The sequence below is a fragment of the Corvus brachyrhynchos genome, unplaced genomic scaffold (genome assembly GCF_000691975.1).
Source record: "Corvus brachyrhynchos isolate BGI_N302 unplaced genomic scaffold, ASM69197v1 scaffold363, whole genome shotgun sequence".
NCBI lineage: Eukaryota > Metazoa > Chordata > Aves > Passeriformes > Corvidae > Corvus > Corvus brachyrhynchos.
Genome location: NW_008237404.1, coordinates 309,731 through 324,799, shown reverse-complemented (window position 1 = coordinate 324,799; position 15,069 = coordinate 309,731). Strand labels below are relative to the sequence as shown.

General features: G+C 42.5%; 1 protein-coding gene across 6 annotated transcripts in view; it reads right to left on the bottom strand.

Annotated features, from left to right (window-relative positions):
* SPATA13 (spermatogenesis associated 13) overlaps positions 1–15,069 on the bottom strand; it is a 169,233-nt gene that overhangs the window by 5,916 nt on the left and 148,248 nt on the right. For 5 of the 6 annotated variants that reach the window (XM_017730766.1, XM_017730768.1, XM_017730765.1 and 2 more), the window contains 7 exons: positions 10,274–10,410; positions 9,518–9,697; positions 8,278–8,463; positions 6,073–6,252; positions 5,203–5,435; positions 2,669–2,798; positions 1,734–2,106 (listed from right to left, as the gene is read on the bottom strand). In XM_017730766.1, coding sequence (XP_017586255.1) covers positions 1,734–2,106; positions 2,669–2,798; positions 5,203–5,435; positions 6,073–6,252; positions 8,278–8,463; positions 9,518–9,697; positions 10,274–10,410 — 1,419 coding nt within the window. Of the gene's footprint in view, positions 1–1,733; positions 2,107–2,668; positions 2,799–5,202; positions 5,436–6,072; positions 6,253–8,277; positions 8,464–9,517; positions 9,698–10,273; positions 10,411–12,770; positions 13,000–15,069 lie in introns of those variants that run through there. The other variant, XM_017730770.1, reaches the window with a different exon arrangement.

Genomic DNA, 15,069 nt, shown 5'->3' with positions numbered 1-15,069 from the left:
GGCAGAGCCTCAGGAGCTTCCTGACAGACAGCATTTAACTTGCTTGACATACTCTCCCAGTGCTCCATAAAGTAACCACCCAGGAGGAGGTGCAGAGCTCAAGAATGCTTCTCCTTAGAAAGGATGGAAAGAGAAGTGTTCACTTGTTCCCTTTTTATTTTCTTTAGCTCAGTCCTGCTCACGAAAGTGCAGGAGCTGTGTTTTACTCAGTAACTTCCTTCCATGTCACTGTATTATGGTTCTCATTGTATACTGGAGCAGAGTCGTTTGGTAACTTTGTTGTAAGGGGTATTGTGTGGACAATTACAATCAGATCCTCAGCACTGCTCTATTACCCTCTGATCACCTTCCCCCTTTTGCAATATCCACTATTTCAGAGTTCTGTTCAGGTGAATTAGGGAAGGCAGCTACCTCCCATGCCCATGAGCACAAGGTGACAGAGCAAGGTCCACACTGAGCAAGGCATGAAAGCCATCAGCATTGTGCCCATCAACACCATCTGCAATGTCACACTGCAATGTTCAGCACTGGAGAAGAGTCAGGTTCGGAAAGTCTGAGGGAAATTAAGCTGTGACTCCTTCATTGTCTACTCTAGACTCAAGATGACTGGGATTAATTGCAACACTTGGTGCAATGCAAACTGATTTTATATCGAGAATGAATTGGCAAACTATAAGTATTTTCTTCTGCATATGGACTATCTAAAATACATATGGAAGAAGCCTTATTTTTGTCATACTTACAACAGTATCAAATGAGAGAAAGCCACTAAGATCAGAAGGTTTACATTTGTAATGTAAGGGTTATTCCTGTCTTCCTATTATTCTGACCACGTGCTTTACATGAACATGGAATATAAGATTTGGCATCTTGTTTAAGTTTTAATAATTTCTGACTTGTACCATCCACTTCACTGCACTTCCAGTGTTAACCTGATGTCAATCCAAAGCCTTAGCCTCACGAGTGTTATTGATATTGTTATTATGACTTTTTAGAAATACTAGAAAGAGTTTTCCTTTTTAAAATTAGTGTTGCTGCTTTCTTTGCGTATGTTTTGCCAGTGAAATTTTGTTGGAGCTTTTGTCACTGATCTTAAAGGAAGCATGAAACGATGCAAAACCAAAATAGCAATCCTAGCTATACATTGACACAGAAGACATACTGTCCTTGGAGTGTCCCACAGGCTGCAGGTCTAAAACTATCTTTTTTCCTGCTCACTCAAGGCTTCATTTCTCTGTGCACTGCCCAGTGGTGCTATTTCTGGGTCTGTAATTAATGACAACATACAACTACTGCACAGGCCTCCTGACACAGGAGGTGCTACTATACAACACAGACAGTATAAATCTACAATTACTGCTGCTTGGCTTTGTAAAAAAGTGTCCTTTACAAACAGATATTTTTGACCAACTGTTCATACAGAAGTGCTAGGAGTTTAGATGGATTTTTATTATTGATTGGTCTTTGTGAATTGCCTCTTGTCATATCTCATCTCTCATTCTGCTTCATAATGCACCAGAATCATATAGGTGATGCTACCTGCCCTGGACCTTTGGCCCACAGTGAAAGGGCAAACACACCTGAATAGGCTTCACTCACACAGCTAAACATGATGTCAAGTAAGAAAGGGACACCAGCTCAACAAGACAGAGTGCACATCTGTACAAAACTTAAAGAGCTGCACAAGTAAGTTTGTTTTAACCACTATTTGGAGAGCAAATTGTCCCACTCACCCATTTCCTTGTCTTCTCGAACTCTTCTCCTTTCACTTTCACACGCCTCCATCCATCTCTTTTTATCCTCCTGTTTTTTTGCACAGAACAAATGAATCTCTTCTGTTGTTCTGTTTATTATCTTAAAAGCATTCTTGACATTAATGTTGAAGTCTTTATCCCTGCCATCTTCAGTGTCCACAATTTCCATCTCATCCATGTCAATACGATCCTTGTAATACAAGATGTCCCTTCTCAGCAAGTCCTTCTTACAGAAGACAAGCTGATGGTCAAAAAGGAAGAAAGTCCTCTGCTGGCTTTTGCCTTGTTTTGATATTTTGGTCAGTTCTCCTGAGTGGATCAGTTCTGAGCTTCTGGCTAACACGTCTGGTCCCTAGGAAGAAAGATACAGAGATATAGAGATATGTAGTAAGTAAATAACATTTTAAGATCTTACTGTGTGTCTAACCAGCCTCACTATATAATCAAGTCTTAGGTTTACTCACTTTTCTTGTATTTTTATTACTAGATTTGAAAATGTCACACAATGTAAATAATGTCATAGAGGTAAATTCCATCAATGTGGTTCTGCTCTACTTTATTTCTGGATAAACAGAGGGAAACATTTAAGTCAGTGAAACAGGTTCCTGTTCTGACACAACTACCAAAATTCCAAATGAGATTCAAGAGGTCTAGCATTTTTAAAAGATCCATTTTTTCATCTCATCTCAAAGGCAAGCATCCATGTTAATACATGCTTCTCTTCCTGAACTATAAACAAGGTTAATCAGTAACAGAAACATTGCAAATGAAGCAACTGGACTTTTAACTGAGCAATGACCACTTGAAAAGCAGACACCATAAACAACTACCTACGCAGAAAGACATATCCTGCAGGGGACATGAAGTATTGTACACAGTACCTTTGCCCAGGAAAGGCACAGGCTGACACTCACCTCCCAGTCTACGATAGAGACTTGCCAACGTGCAATCTTGTCTATGCTTTCTAATCTCCGTTTTCGCTCGTTTATCAGGCATGCCACGTTCTTCATGGCCTCATATGCAGCTTTTATGTTGCTATAATCACTGTGAAATGTAAGCACGTTTCAAAGACCACTTATACAATGGACATGATGCAATCACAAACCATGGACATGATGCAACCACAGTGCTTGCAGTACTAGCCCATATTATCCACTTATCCTTCTACTCAGGTACTTAAAAAAAAACCACCTGATTCCCGCTATCCCAAACCCCACACAGGGTACAATTCAGTGCTGCTGTACTGCCGGGCTTGTCCAGGAGCAAATTATTAGACTGGTGGAAGGAGGCAGAAGAGATAGATTAGTGAATTGCAACACTGTCTCTACTGAAAACAATGGTAGAACTCCCACTGACCTCAGTGATAGCTGTATTTCACCAAAGGACTGTGTTTTTAAGCAAGATTTTAGTGGGATTTTTTTGGGAAGGGCATTTATTTAATCATGTTTAACAACTGTATTTTCTCCTTCTTGTTTCCAGTGCCTGGGTCAATGAACACAAATGGGGCATGCTAGGTGGACAGGAAAAAAAACCGAAAGCAGCCCCCAACAGGGTGAGAGAGGAACACAAGAACAGGGGCACCAGAGAGAGGAATTAAAGGAGACAATATGAAGAAAGCATCCTGTTTCCATGGGACAAATGTGTGAGAGGCATGATGGCCACCTTCCTCTTCCTGCTTTGGGACTAATGCAATCAACTCAGGCCAATTACCCTGTCCTTCTTCCAAAACTCTGCTCCCCTCCTTCTTTCCTGAGCTCCCAACATGCCCATGAATCTCCCCAAGTTGCAGGCAGGCTTTTTTTTCTCCTCTGAATAGCATCCATCACTCCTGCACCTTCCTCAAATGGAGTCTCTCAGAAGAGAGAAGAGACATATTTCTTGCCCTAGTAGTCCCAGCAGAGCAACTGCTTTTCCTCTTTTATCAGAATGCCTCTCTCAGAAAAGGGAGCCAGAGGCAGAAAACAGCATGAACCAGAAATAAATCCTGCCAAGGAGTTGGCCTTGCTGTCCTTTTTATCTGCTTCTGTCTCAGTTCCAATTTTCATTGGCTGCTGCTGATGGATGCGCTTCCCTTCTGAATGTGTGCATTCTCTCCTCTCTTTATTTATATCTGTGGAAACTCTACTCTGCCACACTGAATACAAAAAGTGAGATTAACAGTAACAGGATCCTACTAACATCAGGGAGACGTCCCACAGGGTGACCACATGATATCCATACTGCTACACTTGCCCTTCCTTATCTCAGTTCCTTTTTTCTCTGTTGGTATTTATTCCACACTTGCTACATAACCTGTGGCCTTCACAGCAGGCTGTGTATATTGGATCTTCATTTTTTTCATTAAAACAAAATGCTACCAAAAACCCCCAGCTGGCTGGAGCTTTCCCAAGTCTCCGTGCGGGTGCAGGTCTGCTTGTTTGCGAGCATCTCTGCACAGTGGGCACCTCTCTGTGCTTGAAGGCATCTCTGGATGCTGTGCCACACAAGAGGAAAACAGGTACTACGAGTGGAAGGTGGCAAGACATCGCTGTCACTTTATCTGCAGGTTTAAGAGCTCACAGAATAACCTTTCTAAAACTAGTAGCAGTGAAAAGAAACTCTTGTTAGCAATTGTTATTGCAGCACTTCGCAGGTAGTCACAGAACTCTATAGAGGCATTTCACATCTAAATGTCAGTACTTCGCACACCTTGTATTTTGCTCCTGGCAAAAATCCAGTGGTCTCCAAGGAGAGTTGTCTCATGGTTAAAGTACTGACTTTGGCCAAGGAAGCACTGCCTCAGGCTTCATTTGGACTTGGAGCACAGGGCTCACAACGGAATAGTTTTCTTGCAATTATACAAGGTAAAAAGAGAAACACTTATAGATAAAATCTTAATTTAGTCAAAGATTTAATCAGTGCAGGGGTATACCAGGAAGACTAATAATCTCCAACTTCGGTTTTTATTTATGCAAACGGAAAATCTAATATCTGGACTTTACTGCAAACTAAGGCAATGTTTACTACTACTAAGTTTCTAAAAAAAATTACCTCCGAACTTGCTCAGGTTGTGTTTCTTTCTAAGGCACTCTTTACTTTTTCTTACATCCACAACTTTTATGAGTCCTCCCCTCTTCTTTGGATTTCCTTCTCCTTGATTTCTTTGACACATCAGCCTTTTTTTCACTCTGAATTACACATACCTCCCTGCATCCTATTTCAGTACTGTCATATTTTCCTTCTCTCTCTTCGACTTATTCCTCACTGTGTCTGCATCCTCTCAGTCCCTCGTGCTGCATTTTCAGATACTGTTTTTGTTACTGTCTGTGATGGTTCCAAGATGCCCTTTCTATCATGGCGCACGGCAGTTTTGCTCCTGATCTCAAAAACTTCAATGCTGTGTCACCCAGAAAACTTGAGTAATTGGGTGCTACTACTGTTACAGAATTTGTTATTTGAGGTCTCTTACCTGTGCTCCTGAGTGGTGTATTTGAGCAATTCTGCAAGCTGTAGAGGATATTTGCAGATTTTCTGAACAGGCGTGAGCAGAAAACCATCGATGGCAATGTCAATCATCTGCTGAAGCAAGCGACAGGCCTCAAAGAAGTGGCGGTATTTGCCCTGCTTCATTAGTTTGGAGAGTTCAATGCAGGCACTGGGATGATTGTTACAATACTCTGAATAAATAGCAAAGCCTTCTTGCTATAAAAAAAAGGAAGTTACAGCATTACTACAGTATTTGTCTATAAAGGAGAAAAGCTATTTTTGTAACATCTACGATATAGAATTAGATTAAGTAATCCCTTTTCTATATTGCTTCTAGGCTGATCAGCCTTGAAAGTATGCAGAGATCTACTCTGTAGCTGTCAAAACTATGTACTTTCTTTGTCAGAACACAGAAATAAAGGTCTCTGTTGAGTCAGGATAATCAAACCCACTTTAAGAAGTATTTTTCTTTGGGAAGACTGCTATAGGTTTAGCAAGTGTCTATCAAGAACTCACAGCCTATTTCCCCACTACCTAATTTCCTTTACATCTTTATGAAGGTTTTGCATGCTGAATATGAGATCACTGCAAATAATCCAGCTCATCTGTGATCATTACAGTTTTGACAAGGAAACTTAAAACTGTTCACAAAATTACATGATTGCTAAAGATGAGGGCAAATCTAAAACAAATATTTATTTATTTAATTGCAAGTTACTTCACATTCTAAAATGCTGCCAAGTTTAGTATTTAAGAAGCACTTGTTACTAAAATCCCCTCCTAATATGGTAACTTGGCTTTTTACTATGATATTTTGTTAATTTCATAAATAAAAGCAACTTTTTCAACCTACGTGTTGAAGAAAACATGACCCTATTTCACTTAGATGAGGCTCCTCTTTGTTGTACTGTTTCTCAAGATCCTTCAGAAACTTCCTTTGGAACTTGTAAATATCTTCAATATTTCCAAAAATGGTGCTTAACTGAGATGTAGTGAACATTCCTGTATGTTTGCGACACTGCCGAATGTAACCCTGAAATGAAATAAAAAACACTCCTTAGTCTGAGGATGTGAGACAGGTCCTACCCTGAACAAAATCATTTGAGCTGGCAGGACCCCTGTGCTCTACAGGCAGGGGAGTGGTTTCCCAGCCACACACCAAAGCACAAGTTCAGATTTGCATCTGAGATGTCCACACATGGATTCTTGGGGTCCAGCTCCTGTCTCCGGGTACCCCAAATGAACCAGGGAACCTCCCGAGTGTAAAGCCCACTCACATCTCCCTGTTACGAATACAATGCAGGGACTGAACATCCAGGAATAGCTGCTGTGCTCACAGTCTCACAGCAGTTATGGCACCAGGGTTCAGGGAGTGCAAAGGTTAACTGATATGACAGGGGCTATCTGCCAGGCTCCTCGATTCGGCTGCTGTCAGGTAGGTCTCCCCTGAACAGCTCTTGGAGCAGACAGCTGAAATAGCCTTGCAGTTGCTCTGGTGAGGTTCACCAGGAAGCAACACTGACTATTGCTGGCCCTGTTATGAATATTCCTGTCTCCTCCACAGCCATCTGCTCTGAGAGCTGGGCAGTGGCTACACTGCAAGCCAGCTACCGCACTTCCTACTGTACCAACAAGGAAAGCTAATTCCTGTGTGGCTCCTGTAATGTGGACTGCAGACACTTCTTGAATGTAAAACATGTTTTATGGTTTATACTCCAGCTTCATGATCCTGGCTACAATCAGCCTTAGTGATTCATTCTAGGGCTGAGCTTGCAAATTTGGATTACTATCTGTGTAGCTTTTCTGGCTTAGTCTTAACTCGAGTGTATTTTCAGCCTTAAGTCCTACTTGGCACCACCCTACAGATTCACTCCGAGGTCAGCAGACCATCTCTACCCTGTATGTTGCACATGGCACATTGCTTCTCTTCTTGGAAAATGTGTGCTTGCTCTCTTATACTAAACTCAGAGGCTTGCCAGATTTTAAAAAAGAGGTATAGAATATACGTATTAGAAAAAATTGATTAATTAATATCTGTCTAAGTCTTAACAGGTCAGTAAAATAGGAGAGTCATGTCATAGAACTCAGCTAACCATGGGAGCAACATAGGTGAGTGTACAAATTCTTCCCTGACCTTTCATGAACACAATCTATCTTTCTAGCTTAAGTAAATAATGAATAGAAATGACAAAATTTACATTTAATGCTTTAAAATAAGCCAACTAGTAACCAATTTTTTGACCTAAAAATGAAAGGAAAAATAAAATTCAAAACCCACTGTTGCCTTGTCTACTTTGCTATGCATGAAATAATCTAATGGTAAGTGGTGGACAGAATGACAAATACAAGGACAGACTTAGCAAACCAAGGGTACAAAGAATATTTTTGTAGGTTGCTTAGCACCATTCCAGATGCAAACCACAAAGACAGATCAAATACAGGTCAAATGCATCACAACCTACGTCAAAAGAGGCAAACTTCAGTGAAAAGTATTAAGAAGCTTCCTGCCCAAGTGTGAGCCTCTAACAAATATTGAGAAAAATAGCAGAAAATCACCCCCATTTTATGGTTCAAACAAGCAGTGTAGATTTAAAACACCTTTAGATTTCTTCATAGCTTCTAAGCATCCAGTAAAAATCTCCTCACTCAAAAAAACAGGAAAAAAAACCACTCAGCAAATACTCTTTCCAAGTTACTTCCAAGAGGTTTTACCACTGAACTGTAAATTATTTTATTATAGTTACTCAGAGTTTTCTATATAAAGTGGTAAAAAGCTCTAAATAAACTGGACTTCCTTCTCTCATTTATAATGGAAATAGCAGTCAGAGAGGCACTTCTTCGCTGTCAAAAATGGAAGTTTTTTTAAAAGAAAGGAAGCAATGGCTCATGGCAGTCATCAGAGAGGAAAGCCGTAAGAGGAAACAAGAAGGATTTGACTGACAGCCTCAGAAGTGCAATTGGGAGTATTTTGATGTGAGAAACCACTGTGGGTCTCAAGTTATATGGAATGATTTGTTCCCGTTAGGTCAGCAGAACGTCCTCAGGTTAAAGCATGTACCTCACAGATGTCCTTGAGATGCTTGATATAGACTCGTTCTGTTTTCATAATTTCCTGTATAACGTTGGTTCTCATCTGATCCCTGTTTTCAGCTATTTTCTGGCGATGCTTGCTAATATCTGAATCTTGTTCTTCGTCCTGGATATTACTACAATTTTCTGGCACTTCTTCCTGATTAACTCGCAGCTGCAGCCAGAACAAACAAAGCAATTAGAGTGAAGCAGAAAGCTTTACAATATGTGGTAAAACTCTTACAAACTTCTTATACTTAAGAGAAGAGTGGATACAGAAATGTTCCCATTTTCACCTTATAGAGGGGGTTTCACAACAGGATTTATCTCACTGTACTCACTGCACATTCAAATAAAGTTGAGATTTCTGTCTGGTTAAATACATGGCTTTCTACTCACAGTATTTGAGAGAGACCATGTTGTGCTGTCCACATGCTTTTCAGAGTTAAGCTTATTTCTGACCCTTACTAATAGTTGATGTGTTTGGCCAAGTTAGCATAGGGGTAAAACTTACAAAAGTAGACACTCAACCACTTTTAAACAGTTTCCCTCTACCTCATCTGTATGATGTGGATAGCAGCACCTCATTTTTTAACTTCTGATCGCCCATGTTGTCTAGAGATCTAAGAAAGGGAAAGAGAAGAACCACTGCTGCACTTTGTGTACACAGTACTTCATGCAGTGTGGCCCAAGCTTCACTACAGGTTCTCAAAAGATAGTTCAAATTACTTTCTAAAACATACTTCAATTTTATACCATCTGAGAGTTATACTGTCATTAATCTGGGTGTGCTCTGATTGCGGAGTTCAGACTGTGAACCAGATTTCTACACTATGTCATTGATAATAAATTAAACCCTATTTTACCAAGAAATCCCTGCAGCATAGCTCTCCCCAACCCCTTAGGAGAACTGTTGTGTCCTCTCTGTATACACTCATGACTTCTGGTTGAGCTTGCTGCTCTTGTAATCTCTGCTTGAGAAATTCCTTCGGTTACGAAGGGACCAAACAAAGGAAGAAGACAGAGTAGAAGTTGTCAGAGGAGCTAAGGGATCTTAGGGTGTGATTCCCTGCTGCTTTTTTCCTTGTAAACTCATTAGGGGTTACACGGCTGATGTTCAGCTATAAACATGCTGAGGATCAGGTATGAAATGTAATGCCATGACAACTGTTGCACTCTGCTAGGAATCTTGCAATGGTGCAAAAGCAGGAAGCAGAAGAGTTACTCACCCTGACAAAGCTAGCTGGAAACCAGGCTTCCTTGTCCTCATTTCTTCCCCACCACCAGTCTTTGTTGGAAGCTTCTAGAACTCTAATGACATCTCCAGCTTTGAAGCCCAGCTCTTGATCATCCATAGTGACATGGTCCCAGAGAGCCTCTGCATAGACGACGGTGCCGTCACTTATCAGCTAAGATAGGAAGAAAATGAGATTGTGAAGGACAGAAGATAAACCAGGAAGTGTTTATAAACAACAGAGATCAAAATAGCTCACTAGAGTGCCTACTACTCCTGCTGTTACAGGATAAAACTAAAATTTAAGATTTTCAGAAATGTATGCATATACTCATTAGTGAAAACAATTAGAATCCTGCTCCAGAGCAGTGACAGAGGGTAACAGTTACAGTCTGTGATGGTTTAAAACCCAGGGGGAAAATTAAATCCACTCAAGCAGTCCCCTTTCCCCCACTCCCTTCCTATACTGGAGGAAACACTAGGAGATGTTATAAGATGGAATCACAGTCTACTGAAAAACTGCAATAACCACGACAATGTTAATAAAAGAGCGTACAAAAGCAAGTTTACCCACAAGAAGGTATTTACCACTGAACAAACAAAACTGCTTCCCAAAGAAACTAGCTACTGCCATTGAATTTTTTATGACCATGAGATCTCAGACCTGTAGAAAACATCCCTCCACATCCCCCATCCCTGTCCCTGCCCTCCCTATCCCATCATTCCAGCAACGCAAAGCCCCGGACATTACCTCATTAATTGCTAGCTGTTCCCCTCCGGGCTGCAGGTACCTGGGAGCAGCTTGGCAGAGCTCCTCGTAGCTGTAATCTTCCTCACTGCCATTGTCATCCACTAAGGCTGAAGATTCAGTCGCACCATCTGCAGCAACTAAAACAAAAGTGCAACAGCTGTTTGCTTCATCATTTTTATGATTCAAAGAAAAACAACAGTGCAAGAGGAATTGCTGAGAAATTGCCTTTGTTGTCACGAATAAAACAATAGCAGCAGAAGAGGAGGGCAGCATAGCTCTCAGGAAAACCACCTTTGTGTCATTAAGTATGTTTTACTCTTCTTCAGAATTTTCTCATTTAGCACCTGATAAAACTGAGAAACTTTTGTATGCAAAAAACCAGAACTATAACAATGCCTTACTTATTTTTTACCAGAGGAAACCTCAAATGACCTGTATCAGAAGGGAGGGCCCTGAGGCCATTTCCCAGGTGGCAGATGAGAAAGCTTCAGCAGCACCCAGCAGTCAGTGAGGACACTGCCACCCCCAGGCTGGGTGCCCCCACACGGTCACATCCCCTGCGGGAACATAAAGACCCAGTGGTTCCGTGCCCAACCACCCACAAGAGGGGTGGGCAGCCCGTGTGCAGCCCCAGCTCTGCGCCGGCTGCCCCCTCCTCTCCCATGCACTGGAGAGGCTCTGGCAGCAGCAAGGCTCAAGGGGACAGGGAGTCCAGACTGGGCACGGTGGAATGGCCTTACATAAAACCTGTTCTAATTGTCCCAAATGACAAAAATGTCTTGGTTTAACAACTGTACATTTTCTGGCCAAAGAGGCAGCTTTGTATAGAAAGAGAGGCCAGGACTAAAATGGGCTTCATCTTGCTACACAGCCACATAAGCCAGGAGAAACAGTTACTGTATAAAGCTGTAAAACCATTTGGGGTACAGCACTGGGTGAGAGATCCCTTTAGCGATCACCTCTGCACTAGCAGAGGAAGAGAACTGGGGGCTGACCTCAGGAACAAGTCTGACTGCCTGACTGACACCCACACTGCTCAGTGCTGGACCCTGTCCAAGTGGGTTTGCCTGTAATGTTTGAACCACCCGGGATCAAGAAGCATTCATGACCAGTCGCCCCGTGTCTGAGTGCACTCTCTGGTCCTTGTTAATTTATTCCTAAAGATTTATTCCTATGGCAAGCCCAAGCTGTAAACTAGAGAGTCTGAAGATCATACAATGCTCAAAAAGGCATTAAAAATAAAATTCAGAATAGGCTGCTAGCACTGAACTCTACTTAAGGTTAGTGTGATCCAGCTAAGCTGCCACATACTCAACAAAGCAGCTCTGATTCCTGAGTGCCTGGGAAGGGACCTTTAAACAGAATTATTGAACCTGCCAACTCCAACAAGCAGCAAGGCTGAGCAGCAGGACCCTGATGCTGTCTCTTCTCTACTCTGCTTCAAACCTGGGTACTGCCTGTCTGCTGAGCTCTGGGCTCCGGATGGGTAAGAGTCACAAAGGGAGAACTCCTGGCTTTACTCCATGCACCCACTGCCACCAGGCACTCTGCTGCCATCTGCTATTTACCTTATAGGGAGAAATACTGCAATCTCCTCCTCAGGGCACGCATACCATCACTAGCATCTTCACTCATCTGAGCATTAATTTGCCAGTGAGATCAAAGCAGATCACCACACAGACTCACTAAAAAACTTGCAAGATTTTTCTTTCCATCAAAAATGGAAAAGTATGGCATAATCTTGATACAACAGAACATGGCTATTTGACCATTCTGTTCTACTCCCTAGCATTTTAAATACACATTCACACTAATGGTATAATCTGCCTAAGAACGGAGGATGCAGAACCCCTATTTAAAAAATCAAGATTTTGTTCCCTACAAACTCATTAATCTGAGCACTGATAAACTTTTAAAATACATCTTGTGGAATTTACTGAAAATGCTTTATTAAAAAAAATCTGCAAATAAATATTTCATTAAATCAATTTTTATCTTATAAAGCAACATCCAAAAAATTAATCCCAGTGATCCTTTATACATTTCCACTGTACTATCTGGACTGCCTGTGGGGTTGTTCCAGTAATAATGGCACATCAAAATTACCTAATTCATATGGATCCAGGCAAAAAATAACTACCATTTTGGGACAGAAAGCTGTTTGTTACTCTGTACCAAATCAACAAGCCTACATTGACTTTGTAAGGTAGAATCAAGTGAAATCAGTCACTTGCATTCTGCATCTTTTCCTCTACTGTATACAGACAGAAATACCAGAGGGAGGGGTGTGCTTTCCCGGTTGCACCAACGGGATGCAAAAAACTTAAAAGACAGCCTGGGACTGATGCAGACCTCCCAGCAGCTTTTCACCAGTACTGCAAGTTCCCATGGATGACACAGAGTTAAGTGTCATCAGAGTCAGGCTTCCACCATTTATCAGTTCAATCAGAAAACACCATGAAAAAAGCAAGAGCGAGCATGTTCTACTCACACGTACCCATCTGAAGGCTCTCCAGACTCCAAAAACGTGCCATTGCCCCCCTGGCTACCATGCTGCCGTCAGACCTCTAACAGGTGATGATGCTCAGTCCTACAGGGCTGGTGGAGGATCACAAAAGGCTCTGAGCTACCCACAGCTCGGAGGAACAGCCTGTTCACTGCCTTCAGCTCCCGGCGGTGCCTCCGAGGCCGAGCCCAGCTGGGAACTGCCAGCAGCACACTCAGCCGCTCAGCCTGGCTGCCGCGAGCTCCTGGCTCTCTGACATCATGGGGTGCCCTTAGGGAGGAAGTTCCAGAAAAGAAACAAAAACCTAGCTGCCTGGCCCTGGCCGTGCTGAGCCTGTAGCCGCCCAGACCGTTCCCACAGAGCCTGAACATCATGAACAGAGCAAGCCAGGGAGTGCATTTGTTTTTCATTAAAGCAGCTAAATGCGATTTCAATCTATATTCAAATGACTGCAATCCAGAGGGAGAGACTATTCGGATGGGAGCTGGGAGTTCCTTTTATTACAACACTGTTCAGAGTATCGGTCCATCTTTGTCATACTCTACCAGCTAAAATTCCAGTAGAATTAAACAACTAAGGTATTTTTTGCACAATTTCTCTTGCTTCACAGGCAAATGCTGTATCATTATTTAGGGCACAAGCATCACAAGTGTTAAGGCTGCAGCAGACTGCTCCCAGGAAAAGAGGGGAGGAGGGAGATATTTTCTCACTGAAACTACAAACTTAATCCAGCTGCTCCATGAAATAGGGAATGAAGCAGCAAAGCACTCAAACCACCCATCTTTCTCCGGGTCCGACCCAACCAGAGCACAACATCATTCATGGCCCAGCATTCACCACCCCTGCATCTGTCCTCCCACAGTGAAGCTGGATCAGTCCATGCACTGGAAGCAAAGGCAGGAGCTGCTCCCATCAGGAGAGTGCACAGCCTTCTGCAACCTATGTCTGCACACAGCACTATGCTAACTGTTTGGAAAGCCCCATAAACTTTATGGCTTCTTCTTTACCTGCAAACTGTTGCTCATCTGAGCCTGTCCTGTGACTGGGGACTGCCTTCTCCAGGGATGTGTTCAGAAAACCCTGGAGGCATTTCTGCACACAGCAACTTCTCAACACCCACTGAAATCACATGGTTTTCTCCAGCACTGCCTCAGACAGAGAAGGAAAGGCCAAACATCGCCCTGCAATATTAATGCCACCTTCCTGCAAAAATCCTGTTTGTGCTGCACTGCATGGGAGACTGACAGAAATTAGCTTCTGAATCTCTTAAACTTCCCTATTATTTCTTGCTGCAAGGGCTCTAGTTGGATAGCAGAATAAAAACAAGCTACTACAAAAGATCTTCACAGACAGCATTTTTGTTGGCATAAGCCATTAAAAAAAAACAAGCCGGCAAACAGAAGTGACACTGATGACGCTGAAGTGCTGATGATCCTGGCACCTGCAAGTGAAAACTTCACACTTTTGATCAGCCAGAGCACAAGCTCTTTGCCATGTTAAAACCCTGCCCACCAGGGAAAAACAGTTTAACTGCCAAAGGAAAACCAGATCAAACCCCATACAGCTCTTTCACAAGACACTTTAAAAACAACCTCTGAAAAACAACCCAAAAATCTTTTGGTCTGATTTTTGCAGAAAGGAACAGACTGTGTGCTTTTGCCCAATGACTAACTTAATGCCACTGTGGGATGCTGCTGGGATGGAGGGGGCTCTGCTGTCCCTCCTTTGCATGGGCACATCTGGCAACTGTGCAGCCACAAACTGAACCACCACAGAAGTACTCATTTGGGGTGAAGTGGTGGTGGGTTCATTGCCTTGTAGATCAGCCGGGGACAGGAGGAGGCGCAGGCTGTCCTTTGTAGTGGCAGTTCACTGTGACCTTGTCCAAATGCATGCTGAGCTGGCTTAGCCACTGCACAGGGCACTCTGAAAAGGCTGTGGGTAGTACTCACTAAAATACTAAAATCTACTTTATCTGCCTCAAGAAAATTTAGTTCTAGATACACTCCGGTGTCACAGAACCCTCCATCCTGGGGCAGACCACAGGTCACCGCCATCCACTTCTCTATCAGCAGCCAGTAGAGGATGCCCAGGGAGGAACACAAAAATAGATGAGGCATGTGATGACATTTTTCTGATGTACTTTTCTGAATTCCGGTTATCTGCAGATCAGTCAGATCCCTCCTGGGGCAGAAATTATATCTTTGTGTTTAATGAACTGGATTTTTCAAACCACTTTCGGAATTTTTTTAAACTGCTGGGATGTGAAATATAATGTGTAGCAATTAGT